A 25,075-nucleotide genomic window follows, 5' to 3' on the forward strand; every position below is an offset into this window, starting at 1 on the left:
ATTTCAGTGGGACCTAGCTATTCTTTAAAATATTAAATTACTTATTACCTTTCAGCTTTTGGTGACATTTCTTTCCCCTTTGCCTGTTGCTTAGGGTAGGGAATGATAATGACTTGGCAGTTTCAGTTTGGATTCTAGGCAACTAAACACATATTCACACAATAAGGTCCCTTTGAATTTAAAAATATTTTGGACGAATTAAAAAAATACAAGGGAATACTTCTGCTTCATTTAAGAAGTTATGGGAAATTATATTTTTTAAATTAAATTTAAATTTCAAATAAAAATTGACCTTAGCTGCCTCTTTGGAAAAACAAAAATCCCTTTCTGAGGTAAGAGTGTCCTTGCTGGTCCAGTTGTTTTCTCAGCCAAACTACTGAAAAGTCAAGAAAGATCAAAGAAACCTAAATAGTATTATCTTAAGTTCTTAGAATGGCTTAATTTCTTGCACAAACACATATATGTGTGCACGCACTAACACAGACGTGCTCTCTCTAACTTACAGGTGAGTGCTTAGGCCAAAATTAAGTGCTTTTATTGCAATGCTCTGTTTAAACCGCACCATTTCATTTCAGCAGAATAATGCAATACAATTTGTTCTCATATTGAGCAAGTGAAAGACTAATGGGGCACACAGGTCACTGGAGATACAGCACACCCTGAAGTCCCAGGCAATCTTTCCAGCCTGATTTTGCTCTTTGAAACTGCTTCACTGTTTTCAAATCCCAATCTGAAATACTATTTGGCAGCTTTGAAGATTGGTTATGGAGATATTTTTTGAGGTCTGCAGAAAGTATGTAATAGCAATGTCATGCTTGAAATTCCTAGTGCTTTCATGTGACCCACGTAAGTGTTCCTCATTTCTTCCTGGACTGATTATAGGCTCCTTTTTCATGGCTCTGTTGAATTAAGCACCAAAAGTGTTTGTTAATAACATAGGGCCATATGTTGCCCCGAGTAAACAACACAGTGGGGAGCGAAGGAGTACAAATACGAGAGTAATGAAGCCAGAATACGCATGCCAAGGGAAAAAAGAGAGGGCACGCCAACTTCCATGACAGGACCAGCTATAGAAAGTCCATTGGACAATGGTCAATGGCAAATATGATGCAAATATGATTATGATGAAACATTAAATTCCCAGGGGAACATTAACCACTTATGGTATGGCTTTCCCTGGTAAGAGCCAAACCAACACAGCTAAGGCAGCAGGGTTAACATTCTCCCTCCTTGTGACTGACATTCCCACTAGGCAACAGGAATCAACAGCAGCACCAGTTGTGTTACCAATGCTGGGAAGGGTTTTGATGATGCTTTTTATGGTGCATACTTTTGAGCAACAATGTCTGAGGTTTAGGAAAAGAGGATGATCAGGCTATGCAGGACCTCTTCTACAAGGATTTCTCTTTTCTTTCCAAAGCAACATGGAATTTCTGCCCTTGAAAACCCAGAGAATCTTAATCCAAGTAAGTGTTTTCCATTGGCAGGTACAACGTATGTAAGAGCACCTTCCATATGAGGAAAGGCTGAGAGCGCTGGGTCTGTTTAGCTTGGAGAAGAGGAAGCTGAGGGGGGATCTTATCAATGCTTATAGACATGCAAAGGGTGGGTGTCAGGAAGATGGGACCAGGATCCTCTCAGTGGTGTCCAGTGATAGGACTAGGGACAATGGCCATAAACTGGAAAACAGAAGGTTCAGCCTGAACATGAGGAAATACTTCTTCACCTTGAGGACGACAGAGCACTGGAACAGGCTGCCCAGAGAGGTGGTGGAGTCTCCTTCCCTGGAGACTTTCAAAAGCCGCCTGGACTTGTTCCTGTCTGACCTACTCTAGGTGATCCTGCTCTGGCAGGGGGGTTGGACTAGGTGATCTTTAGAAGTCCCTTCCAACCCCTACCACTCCATGAATCTTTAAAAGATTATTGCTTATCTGTAAGAGTTAAAAATCAGTTAAAAAACATTAAATTAATTTCAAAGTTTTTTGGTTTATTGAGTAGACTTTGTTGAATATTTATTTTTAAAGATAATCTAATATTTTAAATGAGAAAACAATATGTCTAATCAATATATACATATATTCATACATAATTTCTCTATATTGTAGTAAGTTTTTTCCCACTGTCTATTTAATCTTTTCTCTCTTATTCTAGAATAAAAGAAGAGCCTCATGTCATTAAATAAAATGTCAAGGGCTTTCTGAAACAGTGAACATTTAGGCTTTTTTCATCATAGCTAAATCAGTGGAGTTTACTGTCTAATCTAAATCATTAAATAACTCACTTTGAAACATTGTGCATATTATATCAAAGGTTTTACTGTCTTCAGTCTAGACTCATGGAGATGTAGGATGGATATTTTGCCCCCAAATTGGTTTTATGTTGTATGTACAGTACCCTGTTAAAGCTACCTAAACTTTTTCTTCTAATAAACTACATTAAAACCTAACCCATTGTATTATGATATTTCTGACAATTTTTTTTCTTGCTTTTTATTATCACAGGGATAAAATTTATCATAAACGGTTTTTCATCTACAAATCATGTCAGTATTATTAAAAGAATTCTAAGTTGGGAGAAATTTTCAAAATTTAGCATTTTTGAAAGGTTTCTGTTGTATCTTGAATCACTGTCTTTCACTAGAAGGATTTTTTAAGGGTAATTGATTTTATGGTACAAAGGAAAAAAAATTTATAGAACAATCTGTATCAAGAAGAGAAGGCATCCATTGAAAAACTGTACAGAGGCAGATTGTTTTGTAGAAGATTTATACACTTCTGTACATCAAGGGAGCTTTGTCAAAATTTGTATTGGCTTTAGTAATTCAGACACTCTTGGTTATATCCCCTAATGTTATATTCATGAACTGAAGTATAGACTAGAAATTCTTCTTAAGACAGTCAGATGGCGTATATTGTATATAGCAACAAAGATAGATGCAGATTTCTATTTCAATGCCAATTTAGCCTCCACAGGAGTTTCGGAGGAAGTTAAATGTATTTCACAGCAACTCACTTCACTGCATTCTGCAAAATCTGCAATTAGAGGATTCAAACAGTGATTCAGAAGTTTCTAAATTTTTCTCAGAGATCCTCTGAAGACATTGCAGAGATTTTAATGAATTAAATTATTTTTTACCTCATTTAGTATCAGAGATACAAAGAAGATGGCAAAGAACTGCCAGCATACTTCACTCAAAGAAGGGGGATATTTCAGAGCCCATCATGACCAATTAACAGATCAGAAAGGTTGCATTGATGACTGTACTTTGATAAACGCTCTTTTACTCAAAGACATAAGCAAAATATTCTAGGACAATATAATCTGGAAAATCATACTCAGATACAATGCTGTTCAAAGTTTTCTTTTGTGATACAATGCTCTTCAAAGCATTACAGAGCATACTGTCTATCTGAGATGATATGTAATATGCATTTGAGATGCCTTCCACTGAGAGAAAGATTTTGAAAAAGGTTTCTCACAAAGGTGCTATGATCTTGTGGGGAAGCAAAGACGTACTATTCCGGAACAATTAATATGAAGCCTTACTAATAACTAAACAATCCTTTGAGCTTAATTTCAATGTTACTTGCTTAACTGTAGCATCTTCCCGAGAGACTACTCTGCCATGTCAAAGAGCATAACATGGGAAGACTATCAGAAAGGGAAGTCCTTCTCAGGTGAATGGGGAAATGGTAGAAACTAGAAGCTATGTGATCTGAGCAAAAAAAGTCAAGACCTGAGAAAGAGATTCAGAGAATCTCGGTACACTGTAGACCAGTTTCATGATGTCAGTGGATAACAAAATAAAAGGAAGCTAGTGTTAAAAGAAGTGGAGAAGACTAGAGTCAGGAAAGAAGCATTACCGTCAAAGTTCAGATGGCCATGGAGAACAGATCTGTTCAAATTACAGCCAGCATCACCGTCCTCCCTAGACAGCAGCATCAGAATGTCAGCCAAGCTGAGAGCACTGCTTTCAAGTCCTTGTGAAAGCTCCAGAACAAGATAAGATAATGAATTTATAATGAGCTATTTTACTTAATGGTTTGCCAAACAAGGTTTCCAAGCTTGGAACACAAGTAGAACTTAGGAATCAATGTTTTTCTCTTCACAAATTCCCTTTCCCTCTTTTTATTGTTACAGGATCTTTTATTTAATTTTGTTATTCTCTTCTGTTGGTGACAGAAAACTTCAAACTCTTCATTGAATTTGAAGAGATAAGATCTCAAGACAGCAGTGCTCTTTGAAATGAGCCAAACCACCATGAAATAGGAGAGCAATGATCTGTTCTTTTCCCTTCTGACCAGATGAGTATAAAGCATTTTCCTTTCTGACAAGGGGATATCTGAAAAGTTCAATTGACAGGCACACATGTCAATGCAATTTATTGCATACTACTAGAATATAATGTTCAAATAAGGATTGTCTTGCATAATCACCTCTTTTCCAAAAGATTTATTGTGGGGGTGAAGGAAGAGAAAATGGCAATGACAAGGAGAGAAAGGTTGAGATTTAATACATAACAACAATATGCTGTTTTTCTAAGACCTCAAGAGTTCAGCAGAGCATAGTTTCTACTGGGCATTGGACACTATATAGGAAGAGCTGTCCATTTGAAAGTAGCAAACAATCTAAAAATGTTAGAGGCATCTGGCACATATAATGCCACTATTTTCACCTTATCAGAAATCAAGAATGAACCAAGATTGCCAAAGAAGGCAGTGGCAAAACAGGGCAATGGTTAAAACATCTCAGTCTAGAAAAAGAATAAAATCTTTAAAGCCTTTACCAGCTGCATGGTTTTCTACCTAGTGTCTGAATATCACTGAGATGGAAAGACCAGGGTCTAAACAGATTAGTTTCATAAATTTCCGGTGTGACAACCGTTCTGTTGCTTCCTACTGTTTTACATTTTTTCAGAGCTGGTTGCTTCTGTCAAAGGCTGGGCCAGTCCTTCCGTGTTGTATAAAGTACATTTCTCAATTAACAAATGCTTTTACTTGTTCCCTACTCTGAGAACTTAGTATACTATCTTCAACTATATTGATGAAAAGAAACTTTGGTTTCAACCTGTCCCTTCACCTGATCAGTGTTATTTATTGATGTACCAGTCAGAAAGTTATGCAAGAATTAAGAAGTCACAGACAGATGTCTCCAAGTATTTAAAAGATTTAAATTTATCTGCCTACTTCTCTTTTCCCCTTCTGTTATCATGCTAAATGTTCTCACAAATTACTTAATTATTTTCCCCATGGCTGAAATAAAGCTTCAGGGTTTAGGGTTCCTAAAGGCACTGTGGCATATTTTTTTCATATATGGAAACAACAAAATAGTGCAATAGAACAGCTTTTCACAGCAACATTTTGCAAATAATTCTTCCTTCTTCATTTCCTTCTGAACTCTTGTATATTGTATCCTAGTGGCTGGTCCTGAGCCTTAAAGGGAATTTAGTTGTATGATTCTGAACATATAATCTGCCTCCCTTCCCCCACCACCCCACCCCCCAATTTGTTTGCCAAATGGGTATCTAATTTACATTCACAATTATCTCAATTGCATGCATAAATGAGCTAATGAAACACACAAATGTGTAACTGGTCATAAATAGTAATTTCCATGTGCAATTGAAGTAATTGCATGCTCCTCATGATTTTGAAAATCAAGGACTTAATGTAAATTTGATTCAAGTTTATCTTGTATAACAGATATATTTAAAGATTAAGTTTATCACTTAACAAAAGCAGCAGTCTTTTACTATTATGTCTTTTTTTCCATTATGCTTAATTGGTGGATAACAGTGTTTAACATTGCAGTGACTTCTTTTTTCTGATAAGCAGGGTTCAGATCTATTTATGCACTATATTGTGTCACAATAACCACAGTTTTATACTCCTTTAAACAGTGTTTTTATAAAGAATTATTCATTTGATGCAAAGAGATTCTGGGGAAAGAAATAATAAGTCATGTAACTATTTTCATCCAAACATTCTGATTCATAATAATCACATTACAGAAATAACTAATTAATTTAACTCTTTGTTTTAGTCATAGGTTTTGACAAAATCTAACTCTCATTTTCCATTTCCAAATATAGGCAAATCTTGTAGCTCTTGTTACTTATTCTACTCCCATCCCATCTTTTTTTTTCTCTTAGGTTGCAGTTGCTGTCTGGATAACACACTAAGACTTCTATGAGAGAGATTAGCAAGTGCCATGGTGTGACTGAATGACTCTGAAGTATTATGCAAAAACTGCTATATAATTGCATGAAAAGACTCACATATTTTCTATTAATAAACTGTATGGTGTAGAGACCAAGAATGTATATTGCAGAAGCAGTTTTAAGTCATCAGATGTAGTCCATTTTAAAATTAAAATGCATATTTCAATTGTTTGACTGGTATGATTAGACTGTAAACAATATAATTCAATTGCAGGGGTTGAGCTTTCATATTCTGCAGGTAAGATCTGACCTAGTATTTTTCTTCCAATGGTTTTAACAATAGGAATAGGGTTGATAAAAGCAGAGACAGAAATATTATGTTCATTATTGCAAATAATACAGAAACATTACTGAATAACAATAGCTGAAAGAGTAATCCAAAGTATATTAAGAGGATAATGTTGATTATGTTTACAGTTAGATGACAATTTATGGCTGAATGCCATTCAAAGCATTTTACAAATTGGGCTTTGATCCTGTAATCTATTCCACTCAGGAAATCCCCTGAGCCATCTGTGGGACAAGTGTACAGAATATTTTGGTCTTGTCATGCAAATATGATTGTACCATTCATGTCCAAGGCCTAATAGTTTGATGAGTTTTGTAATATAAATTATGTTTATTAAAAAAATCCATTAGAACAAAAATTCAAGTTAATGAGTAGAAGCCAGTAAAGGAGGAAAAATATTCAAACTTGCCTTCAATAGCTGCTGGTTTATTTCTTGGACTATGTTCTAGAAGAAGACGAGGCGGTACCATTTCCTTATGTCCTGCGCATGAGTATACAGGTTAAGAATTATAGTAAATGTATTCACTAAGAGACTGAGCAGACCCATGGGGAGGCTGAGTTCCCTTCATATTTGTTCATGTTTAAAATATTACACTCTGCATAAAAGCTATTATCTTCCACACACTATAGGAAGGAAATATATTTCTAAACAAATAAAGTAATTTATTTCTAAGAGGCACATTTTAAATCAGTGAAGTCCAAGTGACTCAAGCATATGCTGAAATGCTTACAGTTCTATTTTTCTTCATTAGCCTAAAAAAGTCTGAATAATAATACTGTGATAATAAGGTTACATATTCATGATGCGTCTTCTACAGTAAAAGCTTATTTTCTTCTGTCAAAAAAATGATCTTCAGTTGTTCCCTCAAGTCCTCTTATTATGAACTTCCTGAAAGACCAGTAAAAATTATTATGTTTCTCATCCTTATGAATTATTCTTAATTAACCAGTACCAACCAGGTCATGTACTGTAAACACTGACGATGTTCTGATTCCAGGTTCTGACTGAATGTCCCCTACTCTCTCAGAGTGTTGAATCGTACTCTGTCATAGTATTAAACTGGGACTTTCTGGGCTGTCTTAGCCTATATGTAGATAATATGCTTTGTCCAAAATACTTTTTATTTCCCCAAAGATTCAGAAACGGTTCTATTGCACTCTTAAGTTACTTATGCTTCTTTTCTTCTTTATAACACCCATCTGCAGTCTCCTTATTTCCTTTAATTTCTTTCTCTGACATTTATGCTCAGTACCTATTGTGTCATTGTCATTTAGAAAGCACAATTTGTTGTGTCCTGTGGAATAAAATTAATTAGTTAAATATAATACCAATACAGTCATAGGTACCAGGCTACATTCACTGCACGAGAGCCCACATGCAATCAGGCTGTTAAATCTCAGCTCCAGCTCCACATCAGAAACTCAAAGCCATGCGTCACGATAGACTCAGAAGAGAAATTAAGATCTTAATGAGCCCTGGAAAGTGTCATACTTACCCTTCTCATTTTGCAAAGGTATGTGTACTCATGGGGAATGCATGAGAAAAACATCATGCAGATGGCAGAAGTGGGAAGGCAGAAGTGGGATTTGAGCACTGTGGTCTTAATGTTATTGTATCTCATCAGCATATGTACAATTGCAGGCAAATAATTTGCAAGTGTGTTGCTTAGTTCATCTGGTAATTTGTATAAAGTATCACACATGGAGCCGCTCAAACTTGACTCACATGCCCAAGACACTGAAAAAATGTCGACATATTGAGAAAATCAATGCACTGAAGGCACTGTGCAACAAATGGTAAAAATCATAGGTTTTACACAAATTTCCTATCTTGGCAATAATCATAACTGAGTCTTTACCGATCTCATCACAGAATGACTGTAGCCTTAAAATGAATAGCAGTCAAACTTCAGGAATTCAGATGTCTAGCCATGATTTTCCAAACATTTTATGTCTTAAAAAGAATGATCTCGAAATTGCAAGATCTGAGCTGATGAGATGCTGAATGCCATTTGTTCCCAACCAGAATAGAGAAGTTAAATCCATAACCTCTGTCAACATAAACTTCATTTAAGTTAATGAAGTTTCTAGTTCAGAATGAGAACAAAAGCAATATAAATATTAATGAATAATAGGCAAATAATCTTATTCTTTCTGCTAAATTTTATTAAAATCCTAGACTAAAGATTTGGGGTTATTTTCCCTTTCTTTTTTTTTTTTTTTTTTCTTTTCCTAAACTATATCACCTATCCCTCAATGGAAAAAGTGATAAATTTTATAATTTGGACTAATTGCTTTGTGTGAAAGATGATAAAGGGCAGTGACTCAGAATGTTGAGTAGATCAGTAATGAAGAAGGATAGCCAATAATTTGGACCACAGTGTGGTATCTACTGTGTGAGGCAATGATCTAACACCTCTAGGTCAAAATATAGGCTGGCTCCATTATCTTCCTGTTCTTTGCTCTAGTAACAGTTTTATAACGATTGCACCAGTGTTAGTTAGTATAATGCCAGTGCGATACCACTTATTGCTAATGACTTGTCAAGTTCTATTTTATAGTTTTATAGGTTTTAAGCAAATCATTTATTTCATGCAAATTGACCACATGATCCAATATAAGAGTGTTTTAAGCACCAAAAGCTTAAGCTTCACAGATCAAAAACTTTCCCTTAGGCCAGAATGTTTGTTCTGAGCAGGTTCCTATCCAGTCTGATAAAAAGCTTCTTTAATGTTTCCATGTGTTATTAAATGTCTCTCTATTCACTTTGATGGAAATGCAAAGGACAGTAGCTGAATAAATATTTTATCTATTCTTTTGATGAAATATGTTAAAGGGGATATCCTGAGTCAAATTTCCTTTCTCTTCCTTTTTTCTTTCCTCTGTAAGTTATAAAGCACAAGTGGTTTTCTGCAGTACAGAGAACTCAGAAATAGAAATGAGGAATTTGCCTCAGCAGATCAGACCATTAAGTTTAATGGTGTCTACTATCTTGACTCCAGCAGTGGCCAGCTGGACACATATCCATGATGTAAATGAGAGGAAAGCAGGATATTTTTAATGATCCCAGTGGACAATCAGATCAGTCTATGAATCATGAGAAGTCATTATCCAGATTACCACTATTATTATTGGACATACAGTTATGTTACTGCTTTAAAAAAGAAGCTACAGAGGAGCACTGAAATTTAGTGTCTGCATAGTTATTTGCTTTTCATTTCAAATGCAGTCTTGATTTTTCTACTGTGAGATAAGCCTAAACGTTTCATTTCATTTGATACCTTTTTTTAAAATTTTTCTTCTATTAGGGTTTGATTACTCCAAAAGACATAACTGCAAACAAAAAAATGTGCATACATTTCTATGCCTAATCTGTCGATGCAAATATCAGTTGTAAACAGTTATCTGGCAACAAATTACAGGAGATGGAAATGAAAATAGTGAAATGTTTTGACTTTAGTCTTGTAGGAATATGCACAACAGGAGAAAAAGTGTCATGTTAAGCATGCCTGAAAGGAAAGATATATGGTGCAAAGATGAGTAGACACTTTAAGACACTAGATGGTAACATGAATACTTCATTGAAAATAAGCTACAGTCCTCAAGCTCTGTGAAACTTCTGTCATCAATGTTTATTAAATCACTTGAGATGTCATGAAGAAATTCATTCTGACTTTATGAATATTTTAGATTTTATATTACATGATAAGGAATACAAGACAAACTTTAATTACCTTACTTTTCTCAATCTAGGCAGTGTCCTTCTATATGTGTCAAAGATGTCATGTCCAACCATTGAGGATAAATTGATTTCTTTTAACAGCAAATCATGTGGGTTTTAATTTTTCCCTGATATGCCCAGTTTCATTTCTCTGCAGTGATCTTAACTGACATAGATAAAATACCTAAATTTATTTCTCTAAAACAATAGATCATGGAATAAAAGAAAATATTTCTTAAAATATGCTAAAATTATTATTATTCTAAACCAACTAAAGGCATGGTAGATGGCTGAATATTCCAATTGCATATGGGGATAAATAATGCTGTAACAGAAAGTAGTATGTGGAAACACCATTCCTATGACTGTGCAATTCTTCATATCCACATACCGGTATGTGAACTGCAGGAATCCTACAATCCAAGAACACCAACACTTTGTTACTGTGTCTTTCAAAGAGCACAGCAAAATGTCTTCAGATACAACTCATTCTGCCCAGATACGACATCTTTCTCTAAAGACAGTAGAAATAATTAAAATAAAGTAAGTGTGTTATTGCAGAGTAATTTGTTATGAAAAGTCAATCAGATGTTTCATGAAGCTTGGAACAAGACATGTAACAGCAGAATGAGGTAAGACTGCCAAATATGCTTTTAGAGGATTGAAATCTATTTTAATAGAGTCCCACTGTCCTGTCCAGGCTTCCAGTTTTGACGTGTAAGTTGTGTGAAGCTAAAGATGAACCTCTCCCTTGTTATTAGTTACTGTCCAGACATTAGACTGTCACTATTCTGAGGAAGGGTTTTTCTACTTAGTATACATGCATGAAAACACATGGGCAAACTGTTTTTCATTAAGAAAGAATAGCTGAGGATCAAGAGCTGTGATTGTGTAACTGTTCTGAACAATTCAAATGCTCATTCTGGGGAAGAAATGAATTGAAATACAAGTGCCCCAAATAGGCAGTCTTTCAAAGGAACACATCATAACATGATGTTTTTATATACACTAGTAAATTAAATGGTGTCTGGGAATGTTACTGGGCTTTGGAATAAGGACGTACATATCCTGCAACATTTTTTTGAATAGCCTGTGACAATTTTGTCCTGTCCCAAGCAGCAATATCTCAAAAAATTCACTGGCTCAGGTCAGGAGTCAGCAATGTCCAGGGACCACTCCCAGTAGAGAGCTGCTGATATGCAGCCAGCACATGACCTTGACAAAGTATAATGGATATGGATCTCCATTGTCATTCTAGGAGAGAATGAATCGCATTCATACAGCAGTTGAGCTGAGTTTGATTTACTAATCTATATGTAGCCCACAACTCTTGAAAGTAGATAACAAAATCATGTCAAATGGAAAAAAATAGTTTAAACAGGGTCTTAATGACCTATTTGGAACCCAAATTTGACAGTGGCAGATGGAATTAATGGATAATAAAATGAAGTTTTTAAGGAGAGTTATCCTAGTAACCAACCTATATTTCAGTTTTTCACTTAAACTCAGGATCTGGCTCTTTATTACATGTATAATTGTCCAACATACAGTCAAACTCTCATTTTGCATGAGGTTGATATTACTTCAGGGAAAACACTGCTATGATTATACAGTGATTACCAGTAACAATACAATCCTTTACATTTTCATATTCTGTTACACTGGCTATCAGCTGGTTACTATTATGATGCATAAGACAAGAAGAAAAGGAGAGTTTAAATGGATAGTGCCAAATATATTTATATGTTCCATTTCGGTTTAAAATATATTACAAATATCACAGGTAATATTGGAGCTCTACATAGTGTCTAATTTATGTGTAAAGCACACTATTGAGACATATTCCTCCCTGAACACAAAGACAACAAAACCAAGCCTATTATAAATAACCTAACAGCCCTGGGAGGCCATCCATCTATAAAGCTAAAAGCAAGGACCAGTAGGATAACAGTGAAGGTATAGGAAGGATGGATGCAGACTGATAATCAAAATGTTCTTTTGAATGGAGTCAGAGTGTCATGGTTTAACTCCGGCTAGCAAAATACCGTGAAGCCACTCTCACAGATGCCCTCCTCCCTTCCTCCAGCAGAGAGGAAGAATGGGATGAAAAACACAATCAAGCTCGTAAAATTGAGATAAGAATTATATACTAATTGGATCTGAATGAATATATAGAAATAGTACTAATAATAAGTAGTTAAAATAATAAAAAATAAAACATGTGATACAACTGCTCACCCCTCACTGACCAATGCACAACCAAGTGTTGAGTAGTGAGAGTCAGACCCAGAGAGCCCAAGGGCTGGAGCCCGTGAGCTGTCGCAGCAGATTTTGAATGAATCCCATCAGTGGCAGCCTGACTGTGAAAACTAACAAATCCACCTACTCACTCCCGAATGAGCCAGGACAGGAGTTAGCAAAGAAACTAACGGAAGAGTTAGAAGGAGTGTAAGGAAGTGATAGTGTAAGAAAGTAAAGGCTCCCAGACCCACACCCCACTATTGTACCGAGCCTGGTGTATTATGGAATTAAATACTTCCTTGGTCAGTTTGGGTTAGCTGGCTGAACTGGGTGTCCCCTACACTGCCTGGAGTGGGAGAGTGAGAGCTGGGAACCCAGTTGCCATATCAGAAGTGGAGAAAGACCTTGAATTCAGCGCAGACATTCTCCAGTGACAGAACATATCAGTACTTTTCTCATAAAAAATCAAGAAACACAGCTTCATAACAGCCACTGTAAAGTGAGTTAACTTTTTCTTGACTAAACCCAGCACAAGGGGGAAGGTTTAAATTTACCTTCTCAATATACCAACCAAAATGGAGCAGCAATTTGATAGGCTTGTATTTTTAATATGTAGAGATTTTAGTTCATCCTTTGTTTTTAATGATGCATTCTTATACATATTTATATACATTTATACTTATATAATATATGCTATATATGTGCACACAGGAGCATGCGTGTACATATGCATGCACATGTATGCACAAATACATATAGATATTTATTTAGTGGTGTTTCTGAAAAGACAACACTTTTTCTAGCCCTACTTGATTTGGTAACTGAATAGGTGTGAGATTCCATTGGTGGAGATTCCTGGAGGATGTGTGAATATCATTTAGTTGGTAAGTTTTCATTCAGCCACCAAACCAAATTAAAGTCACAGCTGGGAATTAGATCTTTTTTTTTTTTTTCCCTCTTCCTGTGAGGTTGTCTCACACAATGCAAGTGTACATAACAAGTGTACTAATTAGGCAGGCAAGAAAGCAATGGGTAGAGTTATGAGTAGGATTTTTTTTGCTGTTTTAAACTACAGCTGATACTATTGGTTCCAGCCAGAAATGTATGTAATATATCTCAGCTGTATGACAGAACGGAGCAGTTAAATCCACTTACTGCAATATATCTGTTGCGAATTCTCTTCCAGAGATTTTTACCACACTACACAATCCCTCTTTACCTCAATCTATATATTGTGAAAGTTCTTCCAGTATTTGTATTCAGAAAATAGAAGTCATTAAGGAATTAAAAGTTGTTTTAACAGTACTGTCATTACACATTAAGGAGTTACACAACCTGTCTTGACATTAAAGAAGGTTGAATTTAAAAAAATTGAAAAGTGAATTGAATTGTCTGCACTTCCTTTATTTATCACATGCATTTAACACACATAAATAAACCTATATATTATGTTTAGAAATAGTGGAAAATGGATCTCAAAGAACTAAGTCCTAGGACAGTGAAAATGATGTTATTTCAGCTATTGCTACATACTGGAATGCAGAAGGACTGTAAAAGAAGATTATAAAATGAAAAGACATATTCAGCCTTCCTCTCTCTCCTCAAATAATCTTTAACAAATTGATATCATATACAGTGATCCCTAGCATAATTAACATGAGTATCAGAATTTTGGCATATATACATACTTTAACAATATGAAGTACCCTCAGGAAAATAATTAAAACAGAGAAAAGAAAACACTGCAATTAAATACTTTCTGCTAATAATTAAACAGAATGGAGTGGACTGATCAACTATTATCATGAAAGGCAATAGGCACTGACTATGCCATGGGATCACTGCTCAGTAATTTATTTGTGTTTGGTTTATCTGTATATCTGCTAAAACTTAATGTTGTCTTTAAGTAAGAAGGTATATGCTAGGTCTTGCTAAAGAAAACCAGCCTAGTATTGATAAAACCAAATTCCAGATAGTATAATCTCTCACAACAATTATACATATTTGTAGATAATTAATATGCTGAGTATGGAAATCACTGGAAGTTTGACTGAAATCAAATAGCTGTGAGCAGAAGCCAGGAAGTCTTTTACTTCTCTCAATCTTTTTGCCAGAAGTAGAGAAATAAGAAGTTAATGGTTGTTACCTGTCTTATCTATATTTATCTATACTTGACAATCACCTAAGAGAGTGACTCTATAATATTTTTCTGAGGACAGAATTTCAATAATGCAGTTTGAAGTCAGAGGGAAAAAAAGTGAGAGATTTTATTAGATGAAATATCAGTAACAGGGCTCAAAAGTGCAGAGATGTTGGCTACTAACTCCTGTTCCTGATTTTCACTGAAATCAATGGGAGTTTAATGTTAGGTAGGTGTTAAGTATCTAATACCTTTGAAGGTTAGGCCCTGTGTAATTAACAAACTCAGTGAGCTTTCTCTTTCTTTCAAAAGTGCCATGGCTGTGATATTTTTTTTGAATTATAAGATCATGACATAGTGATAGTAAAAGAATAAATATTGATATTTGAGGCTATTATTTAAAACCTTTAAAACATAGGTTTGATGCAATACTCCTCAGCAGCTGTGGTTTCTACAGGAAGACATGGCTTGAACTCTTTCAGGCTGAAACAATTTCAATTAAAGCTACTGATTTCACATAAAGGGTAGGAAGAACTGTAATACTGGACAAAATGATTAAGGCAACCACATTTTGGTAATTTCTGATTCTTTCTTCCTTTTCCTTTTCCCAGGAATGATCCTCTGTCATTTAAAGAAGGGTTTTTTTAGGACAGAAAGTCCTGGGATTCACTTTTATGAGTTCTTACCCTTGTGCTCAAAGCCTCCTCTATGAATTCTTTCTATTCCACCTATAAATGAATGTAACACTAATTAAAAAAAAAAAAAAAAATAATTGAATGTTGTAAGCATACAGCAACTAAAAATTCCAAAGCTTATATTCTATGAAAGTGGAAGCTCCGAAGTCTGGGGCTTAGTTCTGGTGATAAAGTTATTGAGGCTTCTTTTGTTTGGAAAACTCGGCCAGGAAATGCCTTCCATACTTATTCAAGAATATATTTCCCTCTACATTTCTTCTTTTTCTGCTTCTCTCTCTCTGAAAATGCTACAGCAGTGCTATTATTGCTATTCATACTTTTCAGAGTGGCACTGCTGTTTTCTTGGGTGAGCCAACAGCTACTCCTGATAATACCATTTGAAATCTCATTGAAAATATGTCATTTCAAGTCTTCGTTTGAGTGAAATCCTTGCTTGCACATTTTTAGAATACTTCTTGTGTGTGTGTAGGCTCTTTCTCAAACAGGCATTTAAAAGTTAACTTTTAAACAGTTAAATGTAGATAAGTCACCCAGGGGATCCATTTATAGTCAAAGGAGGGAAATTGGTACCTTCAAAGAGTGATTCATCTTTTCTATCTTAGGCAACTTTTTTAGGATGAAATTGTCCTCTGGAGGCCTCCATTTCATACCATTGGCTATAAAAACAGTTAAATGTTAAAGTCTGACAATTAACTTCGAGGTATCTGAGTGAGGTGCAATGAATTGCAAACATCTGTATTACAGTTCTGCATAATGATGACACAACAACCCAGCAAAATATTCAAGGATTAAAATCAAGAGTAGTTCATAATTTTTCACACTGTAACTACTACCAGTAATGCAGTACTCCCCAAAACCCCAGCAATTATGTGAATGAATAGCACATAGAAAGGATATTTTCTGGTCAAGCTTAACTAAAAAAGGGATAAAAACATTGTTTGGGTTTAATGTGTGTGGGTATCAAAAGCCTTTTGGACTCTATGTGGTGTTTTCTCTGTCACATAATAGTGTATTGAAAGACAAAGTGAAACAAGAGAAAGGTAAGTGAAGTACCACAGGGAAGAATAGTGTTTCCTGATGGATAAATAAATTAGTCTTGACTCATTCTAGGTGTACATCAGTAAGTTGCATGTATTTTTTGACAAAGAAGGTACATACAGAAAGAAAGTGGATGCCAAAAGAAAGAAGTGCCTGAACAGAACATGGCAAAAGGAATGGACCTGCCACAGGTAACTGCCACTGTGGCTGTGGATTAGATGCACAGGAAGTGAATGTAAGAAAGGGAAGGAGAACACATGCTGCTTAGGCCATAGCTGGTCACTCTTCTGTCCTCTGCTTTCATGTTCTCATAATAGACGTGAGGACTTATTGCTAAGCTGGAAATGCTTCATGAAAGAATGTATCTTGTCATAGCATTTGTAGATCCTGTCTATGCTCTTCTTATCTGTGCAGTATAGTGACTGGGTACCATTTCTGTTGTTAAAACTGAGCTTCATAATTTTTCAACAGAGAAAACAGATAATCTATATTTGAATAAGGAGAGTAACTTCTCTCAGTCCCACAATTAAGCTGTAGGTTTTGCATTGTTAATGAAAAATTCAGAAGAAAACTGGAAGCTCTTCAGTAAGCATTTTTTATTCTTGTTTCAGTGTATTCAGCATCAGGAGTTAATTAAAGATACATTTGGATAGATGTCAGCTATTTTCCTTTCTATTAAAGTTGAGAGAGACTCATTGTATGGTGGTTAGCTTCCCTAAGACAGTTTCAAGAGTATATTCTGAAGGTAATGGGTTCATTACATCACCTATAATTTTCAAAATATATTTTGGAAATACATACTGGGCTTATACAACTAACTGCAGGAGAACATTGTGGGCTGCCATGCCTCGTCAAAGAAAGATGTTCACTTGCAACCAATGTGTGCTGGATTCAGCCAGGAAAGGGTTAAATCTCTTTACCGTGGCTGCTAGAAAGTTGTGTTGCTGTGTTTTGAACCTTGTAAGGTTCAAAATTTCCTGAAAAGTTGGCATTTAGGATGTAGTTGGCTGGATTTGTTGGCTTAAGCAAGTTCATGATTGACTTTATGGTTTACCAGGCATTGTGTAAGGAGATTAAGCTCAACGTGAAGTGGTAATATGCTCCTGCAGCCCCGTAAGCCAGATGTATCCCAGGCTACATGAAAAGAAGCATGACTGGCAGATCGAAGAAATTGAATCTCCCTCTCTGCTCCACTCTCATGAGACCCCACTTGGAGTACTGTGTCCAGCTCTGAGAGTCCCCAGCATAAAAAGGACATGGACCTGCTGGAAGGAGAGGAGGGCCGCGAAGATTACCAGAGGGCTGGAGCACCTCTCCTGTGATGAAAGTCTGAGAGAGATGGAGTTGTTCAGCCTGGAGAAGAGAAGGCTCTGGGGACACCTTACAGAAGCCTTCCAGTACCTGAAGGTATGTACAACAAAGCAGAGGGGGGTTGGAGGATGGGAGGGGTGGGGAGGCAGGTGGGTGAGAGATGGTCTTTTTACAAGGGCCTGTAGTGGCAGGACGAGAGTAATGGGTTTAAATTGAAAGCAGGGAGGTTTAGATTGGATATCAGGAAAAAATTCTTCATGGAGAGGGTGGTGAGGCACTGGAACAGGTTGCCCAGAGAAGTTGTGGATGCCCCATCCCTGGAAGTGTGGTCAAGGCCAGGCTTGATGTGGCTTTGGGCAACCTGGTCTAGTGGAAGGTGTTCCTGCCCATGGCAGGGGGGTTGGAACTAGATGGGCTTTAAGGTCCCTTCCAACCCAAACGATTCTACGATTCTATGATTCTAAACTGAAAGAGAGTATATTTAGATGTGATATAAAGAAGAAATTTTTTGCAGAGAGAGTGGTAAGGCACTGGAACAGGTTGCCCAGAGAAGTTGTGGATACCCCCTCCCTGGAAGTGTTCAAGGCCAGGCTGGATGGTACTTTGAGCAAGTTGGTCTAATGGAGGAGGGCTGGAACTAGTTGACCCTTAAGGTTCCTTCCAATCCAAACCATTCTATGATTAAGCAACTAGTTAAGGTCTTCAGAGAGTATTAGGTTGATAAGCATTTAAAATATAGATTCCGTAGTGCTCACTGTTACACCACCAAAATCTTTCTACAGGTCAAACTTGGTCTCCAACATTAGAAAATGACAGAACTGAGAGGTACATAAACGTGGATCCAGGTGGATAATCCCAACCTTGTTTTGACTACACTGTTTGCTAACAGGATGTTGCTGAGTAGATGTTCCATCTTGTGAAACAAATAATTCAAGCTTTTTAGCAAGTCCACTTTTAGCTAGTTTATTAACACTTAGAACATTTGAAAGGGAAGGACTGAAGGAGAAAAAGTTTTAAATGGCCAACACACAATATCTTTCTAAGTGTTGGAAATGCTGAAACATTTTGCTTAAACTAATCATCTTTACTGGAAGAATAACCTGTCATGGCAAGCTTTGAACCCTACGAGATGAAGTTTGGCAAAACTATATGTAGGTGACTTCAGTGCTAATCTTTCTTACCAACAGTGCTTATAAAGTGATCTCAGTTCTATCAACAATTGTACCCCATCCTTTTAAATAACTAATCCTATATATTTCCCAAACAGAAATACTTTCAGCAAAATCTTCAACATACATAACCATTGTACGGGTTCTTTTGCAATATACTGATTTTTAAAAGCTAATAAATCTAGGCTTGAAAAAGAGACTTTTTCTTTCGGGAATTGTGTTTTTCCCTATACTTGAAGCCATCCAAGCTCTGAGAAAGAAACATATGCTCATATAGGCTGACATTTGAAATTTATGGTTTTTGGGTTTCTGAGCTGTTTCCTTGCCAACTATGCCTCAAAAATATGGTTGAAATTATTTTTGGCTGAAATAATATTCTGCAAATATTTTTCATATTGAATTCACTTCTGACCATTATACTGAGTACTGAAGAAGGCTTGTGTAGCTCTATAATACTTCAATTTTTTAACTTACTTGAAATACTATCAGTATTTGTTGTAATATTTTAACTGGAAATTAATCATGACAAAGAGTCATTAAATGTAATAGCTGTTCACAAGGTCATTGCTTATTTTTGCATTTTTAATATGAAACTCAAATTGTTTATTAGCTTTTTTATTATTATTATTTTATTTTTACCTTTACTTTATAAAGCTTATTTTTCAAAACTATAGTGGTTGAGTCTTTTGATGAATCTCCACAACACAACTAGTTTTTTTTCAGACATTTTTAATGAATCTTTTGAAATGACCCTTGGTTTTGAAACTTGGTTACTAAGACATATAACATGGTTATAATATAAAATAATAATAATAAAATATAAGAGTGTGAGAATACTCTTGTTAGTCTAGACTCTCTGCCTTCAAATATTAGATTGGTTTATTTCCATTAAAGTCAAGGATTTACACTCATTTACACCAACAAAGCTTTTGGCTTTCTTTTGTATTCACAATTGGACTTCGCAGAGTGGTTTGCAGTGAACTATCAAGGAAAGAGATCCGTTCCTCTCTACAGAAGCAGAATACCGCACATTCCCTGGGTAGCTGCTTCTGAAAGTCGACTGAAATTCTTTTGGCAAAGTTACAATAAAGTGCCATAAGAGTGCTGACAGATGCAGCTTTGTGTGCCAGCATCTGGCTCTGATTCACGGTAGGATGATATAAAGAGAGAATAATGGATAGCTGTTTTGTCTCTGTGGAACATTGTGAGGATTTGTGTGCTGATAATGTCCCCATTAAGAGATCAATGTCATTTCAGAGTTTGACCAAATAGACACAGTTTTTGGGGTGAGAAAGGAGTCATAGACTAGAACTTGTTAAAATGACATCAAAGGATGTCTTCTCATATTTTTACCTAACTGAATAGAAATGTAAAGGAGCAATATTTAGACTTCAAATGACTGCTGAAACTATTGCAAAAAAAGCATATGAATAAATTAGGTAGATATTTTTCAATCATTAAAACTTAATTTTCAGCTTCTCATACATATATTTAAAATTTCTCTTCACTATTTCTTTCCTTTCAGACTTTTTAAAAAGTATTCAGAACTCTCCCAGGAGATTACTAGAGGAACAAATGCTTCTGTGGTTCAATCAGCTCCATTTATGTCATCAGCAGAAACAAATGTGTTGACAAGTGTTTCATCATATGAACAACTTTTTTATAAAACAATGGACAATTAACTGTCAACTCTGAAGATGAATCCAGATGAGTGTCTACAAATTTTGGGGTACCTTACAGCCATCAGAGGGAGAAGACATGTTAGTTCTTAGGTACATTTCCTGTTTAGGAAGTACAACTGGAAAAGTTTCACAGTTCCCAAACTCTCCTTTTAGCGTTTCACTAAGATGAGTATCTGGTTTGCTTGTTTTCTGCAGCAGAGGAGAGGCTTATTGAGTAACTGGTATCAAAAAACAGAGAAAAAAATAATATTCTGCAGCATTCTTTCTCAAATGTGAAAGCCTATAATTCAATCCATGGTTTTTCATGTTTAAGTTATCCAAACAAGAAGCAGATAACATGTTACTTATTCATTATGACTGATTTTTTTTTATTGCACTGCATCAAATCTATTCCCAGAGGAACTGGTATCAAAGTTGTCCCCATGTAAATGTAATGTAACAAGGTGAAAAGTTACACCCTGTCATTGATACATCCACAACACATCCTAGTCTTTAATCAAGTAGGAGTGACACTTAAAAATAGTTCAAGAGCCTAAAGTGTTTTGCTATCTGAACTGCAAAGGGCAAGTATTTAACTCCAGTGCTACAGCTCACCCACAGCAAATATGGCATATTTACTTTCAAATTTAGGCACCTAATGTTCTCAGTGTTTTTGCAGTAATATACCCTTGATCTTGCAATACTGATGCACTTTTATACCAGTATCTCCATAAATTTTTTTGGATATTAAATATCAAGTATATCTTGGAATTCTCTTACCACATTGTGTAATAACAATAATCCATGCTTTTTGACTGAATACTTCCTGATAATGGAAGAGACAAGCCTTGGAAGAACATTGTAGACATGAAGGGCATCCGGTATGCCACTTCTTTCTGGGACCAAGCAGATAATAGGGTTCCCTATGGACTCTCACCACAAGTTGCCTGAATTTCTTAACTGTCTATGCTTGTCATATTTTTCCTTTCTGCATGAGCATATGTGCAAAGGGTGAAGCTTCGATGATTTTTCAATAAGAAGGTGGGATGACTGTTCTACCCTATAGGATACATTCTTGCTATGTAAATGTGCCAGAAACCTTTATTGATTTCTCCAAGGCAAATATTTTTTCAAAAGTATAAGATTAGCAAAATCATCCATATCATTTGGCTTTTAGACCCTGGCATGGAAATACACCATAAACATATGAGGGTAAATTCATGAAAGAAAATGTTATGGCCACATTCTTTTGCAGTCTAGCTGTTATTGGAAACAGTCACGTAATGATATAAGCTCCATAGGGTATTTGGGTGCTTCAGTGCAAAGATTTTAAACACATTAAATTGACAGTAATATCACATCTGTGCCCCCCCTAACTTTGTCATTAGTTAGGTAACTGTAAAGATCATCTAGCAGTGAGTCCAGTGTACTGTGAAATGTAAGTTGTTTAACCAAAAGTAGAACACAGTGAAACTATGCATGTAAAATAAAATTCCAAGTGATTAAAATGAAAATAAACACCTGACCATAAATATACAGTATGCCTGTGGGAAACAAGGGTGCCACGTTATGATCAAATACCCAAGAGATGCTGATCAATCTTAATTCTGCAGTACTCAGCATGCAGAGCCACATGCTGAGATGGGCATGCAGAAAGACACATGCAAGAATCCACTTTTGGTAGCTGCAAAAAAAGACATTTCATTGGAACAACTCCTTGATATCCAGAGTAGTTCACAAAATATAAACGTAAAGCAAGCTGACAAACATTCGAGGGAAAGAAGGGGAGGAGTGGTAAAACATGAGTATGACACAGAGGGAATAAAATAGAGCAGATCCAGCTAACTAAGAAAAGCATGTGTTACATACTAAAGGAGTGACCAGCTAGTGACTCTGAAATCCATCCACATGAGTGAGGATTTCAAACTCTCTAAGGGAAATAAAATAGTTATGAAAATAAAGTTTCTACTAAAATAGAAACTTTTACCAATAAAATATAAAAATCTGAATAAGAACACTAGAAACGTTGCTCAGAACAAAATTCAGTAATACCAAATAAATTATCAAATAAATGAAATAGACTATGTCCATGAAAATAGACATAAGAAAGTCAGTGACCTTGTGTATCAGAAAGGCTGTCTTGGACCTCAGAAATAACAGTGCCAGTGGAATAATAGAAGTGCTAGTCAGAACCAACATGTCTCAGCAACTCTTAAAAAATAAGTTTTCCTCTTTAGGTTTTAAAGTTTTAGAAGTAAAACTTGGAAAATTAAGCCTGGAAGAGATGCATTTTAATTTTTCATTTACAGGCAGCCAAAAGGAGTACAAAGCAATTTGGACAGAGCGAATTGTTAATGCTGAGGCAGTACTGGTTGTACCTGGATGAGAAACTGTAGTCCGGGGATAAATAGAATCAAAAAATCTATCCTTTAGAGGAAAGGTGTTTCAGCAGTCCCTCTGAGAAATTGTCACTTATCACACGCATGTTAGACAGAAAGTAAAAAATATTCTCAAGCTCTATTCTTCATCAGATAAAATGAGAAAGCAATTTTTTATACTGTATACAGTACAGCTCAAGAGGGTTATCTATAAATGTCTCAGTAGAATCCAGGGTAGGTCACTGTTGCTGTCATGATATTGGTGGGGTGGACTACTGGTCTAACAAAACCTATCTGAGTTTAAGGCTAAAACTCCATTGATATCTATTGTAGAGGGCTGAGAACCTCAGATACATTTATTTTATAAATAAGAAAAATAGAATTCTTGGAAGTTAATTGATATTGATGTAATTATTGAAATTTGCAGGAGGATCTGCATGAAACTAGTCAGTGTCAGGGACAAATGCTGTCCAGAGAAACAAGAAAACCAGCTTCATGCAGGTTAGCAAGAATTCTCCCTTCTATGGCTTCCTATGCATTCACCACCCACACACCATTTACATGTATTTCACTCATTTCTTAGTGCTAAGTCTGCAGTAACATGACAAATCATAAAGCAAATAATAATGTTTCAGACTCATTTGTTAAAATCAATGCAAGACCATTAACTGTCCTCTAATAGTTGTTCAGGTGACTGTTAAAATTTATTAATTGATATATTTTGAAAAATGTATGTAGTTAATGAAATCCAAGGATCTGAGTTTTACTTTTAATTTTTTGATCACTATAAAATGCCATGTTAAATGGTCTACTTTGCTATAAATTCTTGCATAAAATTTACATAAAACTAAAATAATCTAATGTTATCAGTAATGAATATGAATTTTTCAATAATACAAATATTCTAAAAATACTATCAAAAAAATATTGAATGGTATCGTTATTACTGACATTATAAATCCATATATTTTGCCTAAGAAATCTAATGGGTAGGACACTGATCTTTAAACTCAAAAAGACAGAAATTCATATTTGGTGGAAACAAACCTATAAAGACAAATACCTATGTGAAGGAATTTTCTATGAGAAAAAATATTTTTTCTCCTTTATAAATGGTAATATTGGGGTTGAGAGAAATTATTCCTGTTTAGAAAGTATCGCAGTGTAAGGGTGACTGTAATTAAATTCCTTTGCTAATTTGCACTCAGATGTGTTTGCTCATGTAATTTACTAAAAAATATATAAATTAAAAAAAAAATATAAAGTATAGCAGATTTTAAAGCTAATTAGATATTAGGGTTATTAAAAGAACTTAGTGCACTGGTGTTTTCCCTGCATTTATCTGTTGAAGAAAATGAATTACAGTAATATAATATTTCATTTCACAGAATCCAGTGTGAAATGAGCAGGTTTCCTAAGAGGGGCAGTAAGAAAGACAGAGTGATGTTTGGTGACACTCTCCTCAATGATTTCTGCAAAGAGCACAAAGCTGGGCATACCTGGCCTTTACTTGCTTCTCAAAGACATGGTCTGGATGTTTCAGCATCGCCTTTCACAGCTTGTGGGTTTGTTAAAACTTGTTTCGAAAGCAATGCTTTATTTTACCTCTGACAAATACGTATCAAGCTCCATCCCAGCAACCATTCACAGCATTTAATGTCAAATGTCGACAAATGGCTTAGCAGGACTCAAAGCAGTTGCTTTACAAGTGGAGCCATGGGTGGACTTTCGGAGACCCTAAGTTAAGGGTCTGTCCTCTTCCTTTTCACCCACAAATCAGATGATTGAAGCTGCTTATTTCCACTTTTGGGGCCCTCAAACTGTCACCCTAGTTCTGTACCTGTAAGGTCATGTGACCACCCAATGACCATTGAACATTTTTCAGCTGTTTAATCTGTGGTTTCTTATCATATCTCTCACAGCACACTGATATTACACAAAGCAAATTTCGTGAGGCAAGAGCACGTCACGTCTTTTATCTTCTGAAATTTAAGTCACTACAGACTTCCCTCTCTATCTCCCTCCTCCTCTTCATGGTCTTCCCAGTTTCCTCATAGCTGGAAAGGTCAAAACTGAAAAGCAATCTTCTCCAAAATTCCCTTCCCACAGCTTGTCTGCTCTGCCTTAGGTGAGTGTCAAACAGCCCAGGGAGCCATCTGGAAAAAGAGCTCTGACATGTGTCAAAGCTGCTTGCAAATGTCAGGAGAACTAT

At 35.8% G+C, this 25,075-nt stretch overlaps 1 protein-coding gene across 1 annotated transcript in view; it reads right to left on the bottom strand.

Annotated features, from left to right (window-relative positions):
- The window catches only part of LOC104516261 (triadin-like), a gene marked incomplete at its 3' end in the record, with an annotated part of 92,045 nt that overhangs the window by 28,463 nt on the left and 38,507 nt on the right, over positions 1-25,075 (bottom strand). Inside the window, exon 10 of the mRNA XM_010160542.1 lies at positions 6,919-6,990. Within this exon, the coding sequence (XP_010158844.1) occupies positions 6,919-6,990 (72 nt within the window). The remainder of the gene's footprint in view (positions 1-6,918; positions 6,991-25,075) is intronic.

Source organism: Eurypyga helias, unplaced genomic scaffold (genome assembly GCF_000690775.1).
Source record: "Eurypyga helias isolate BGI_N326 unplaced genomic scaffold, ASM69077v1 scaffold261, whole genome shotgun sequence".
Taxonomy (NCBI): Eukaryota; Metazoa; Chordata; class Aves; order Eurypygiformes; family Eurypygidae; genus Eurypyga; species Eurypyga helias.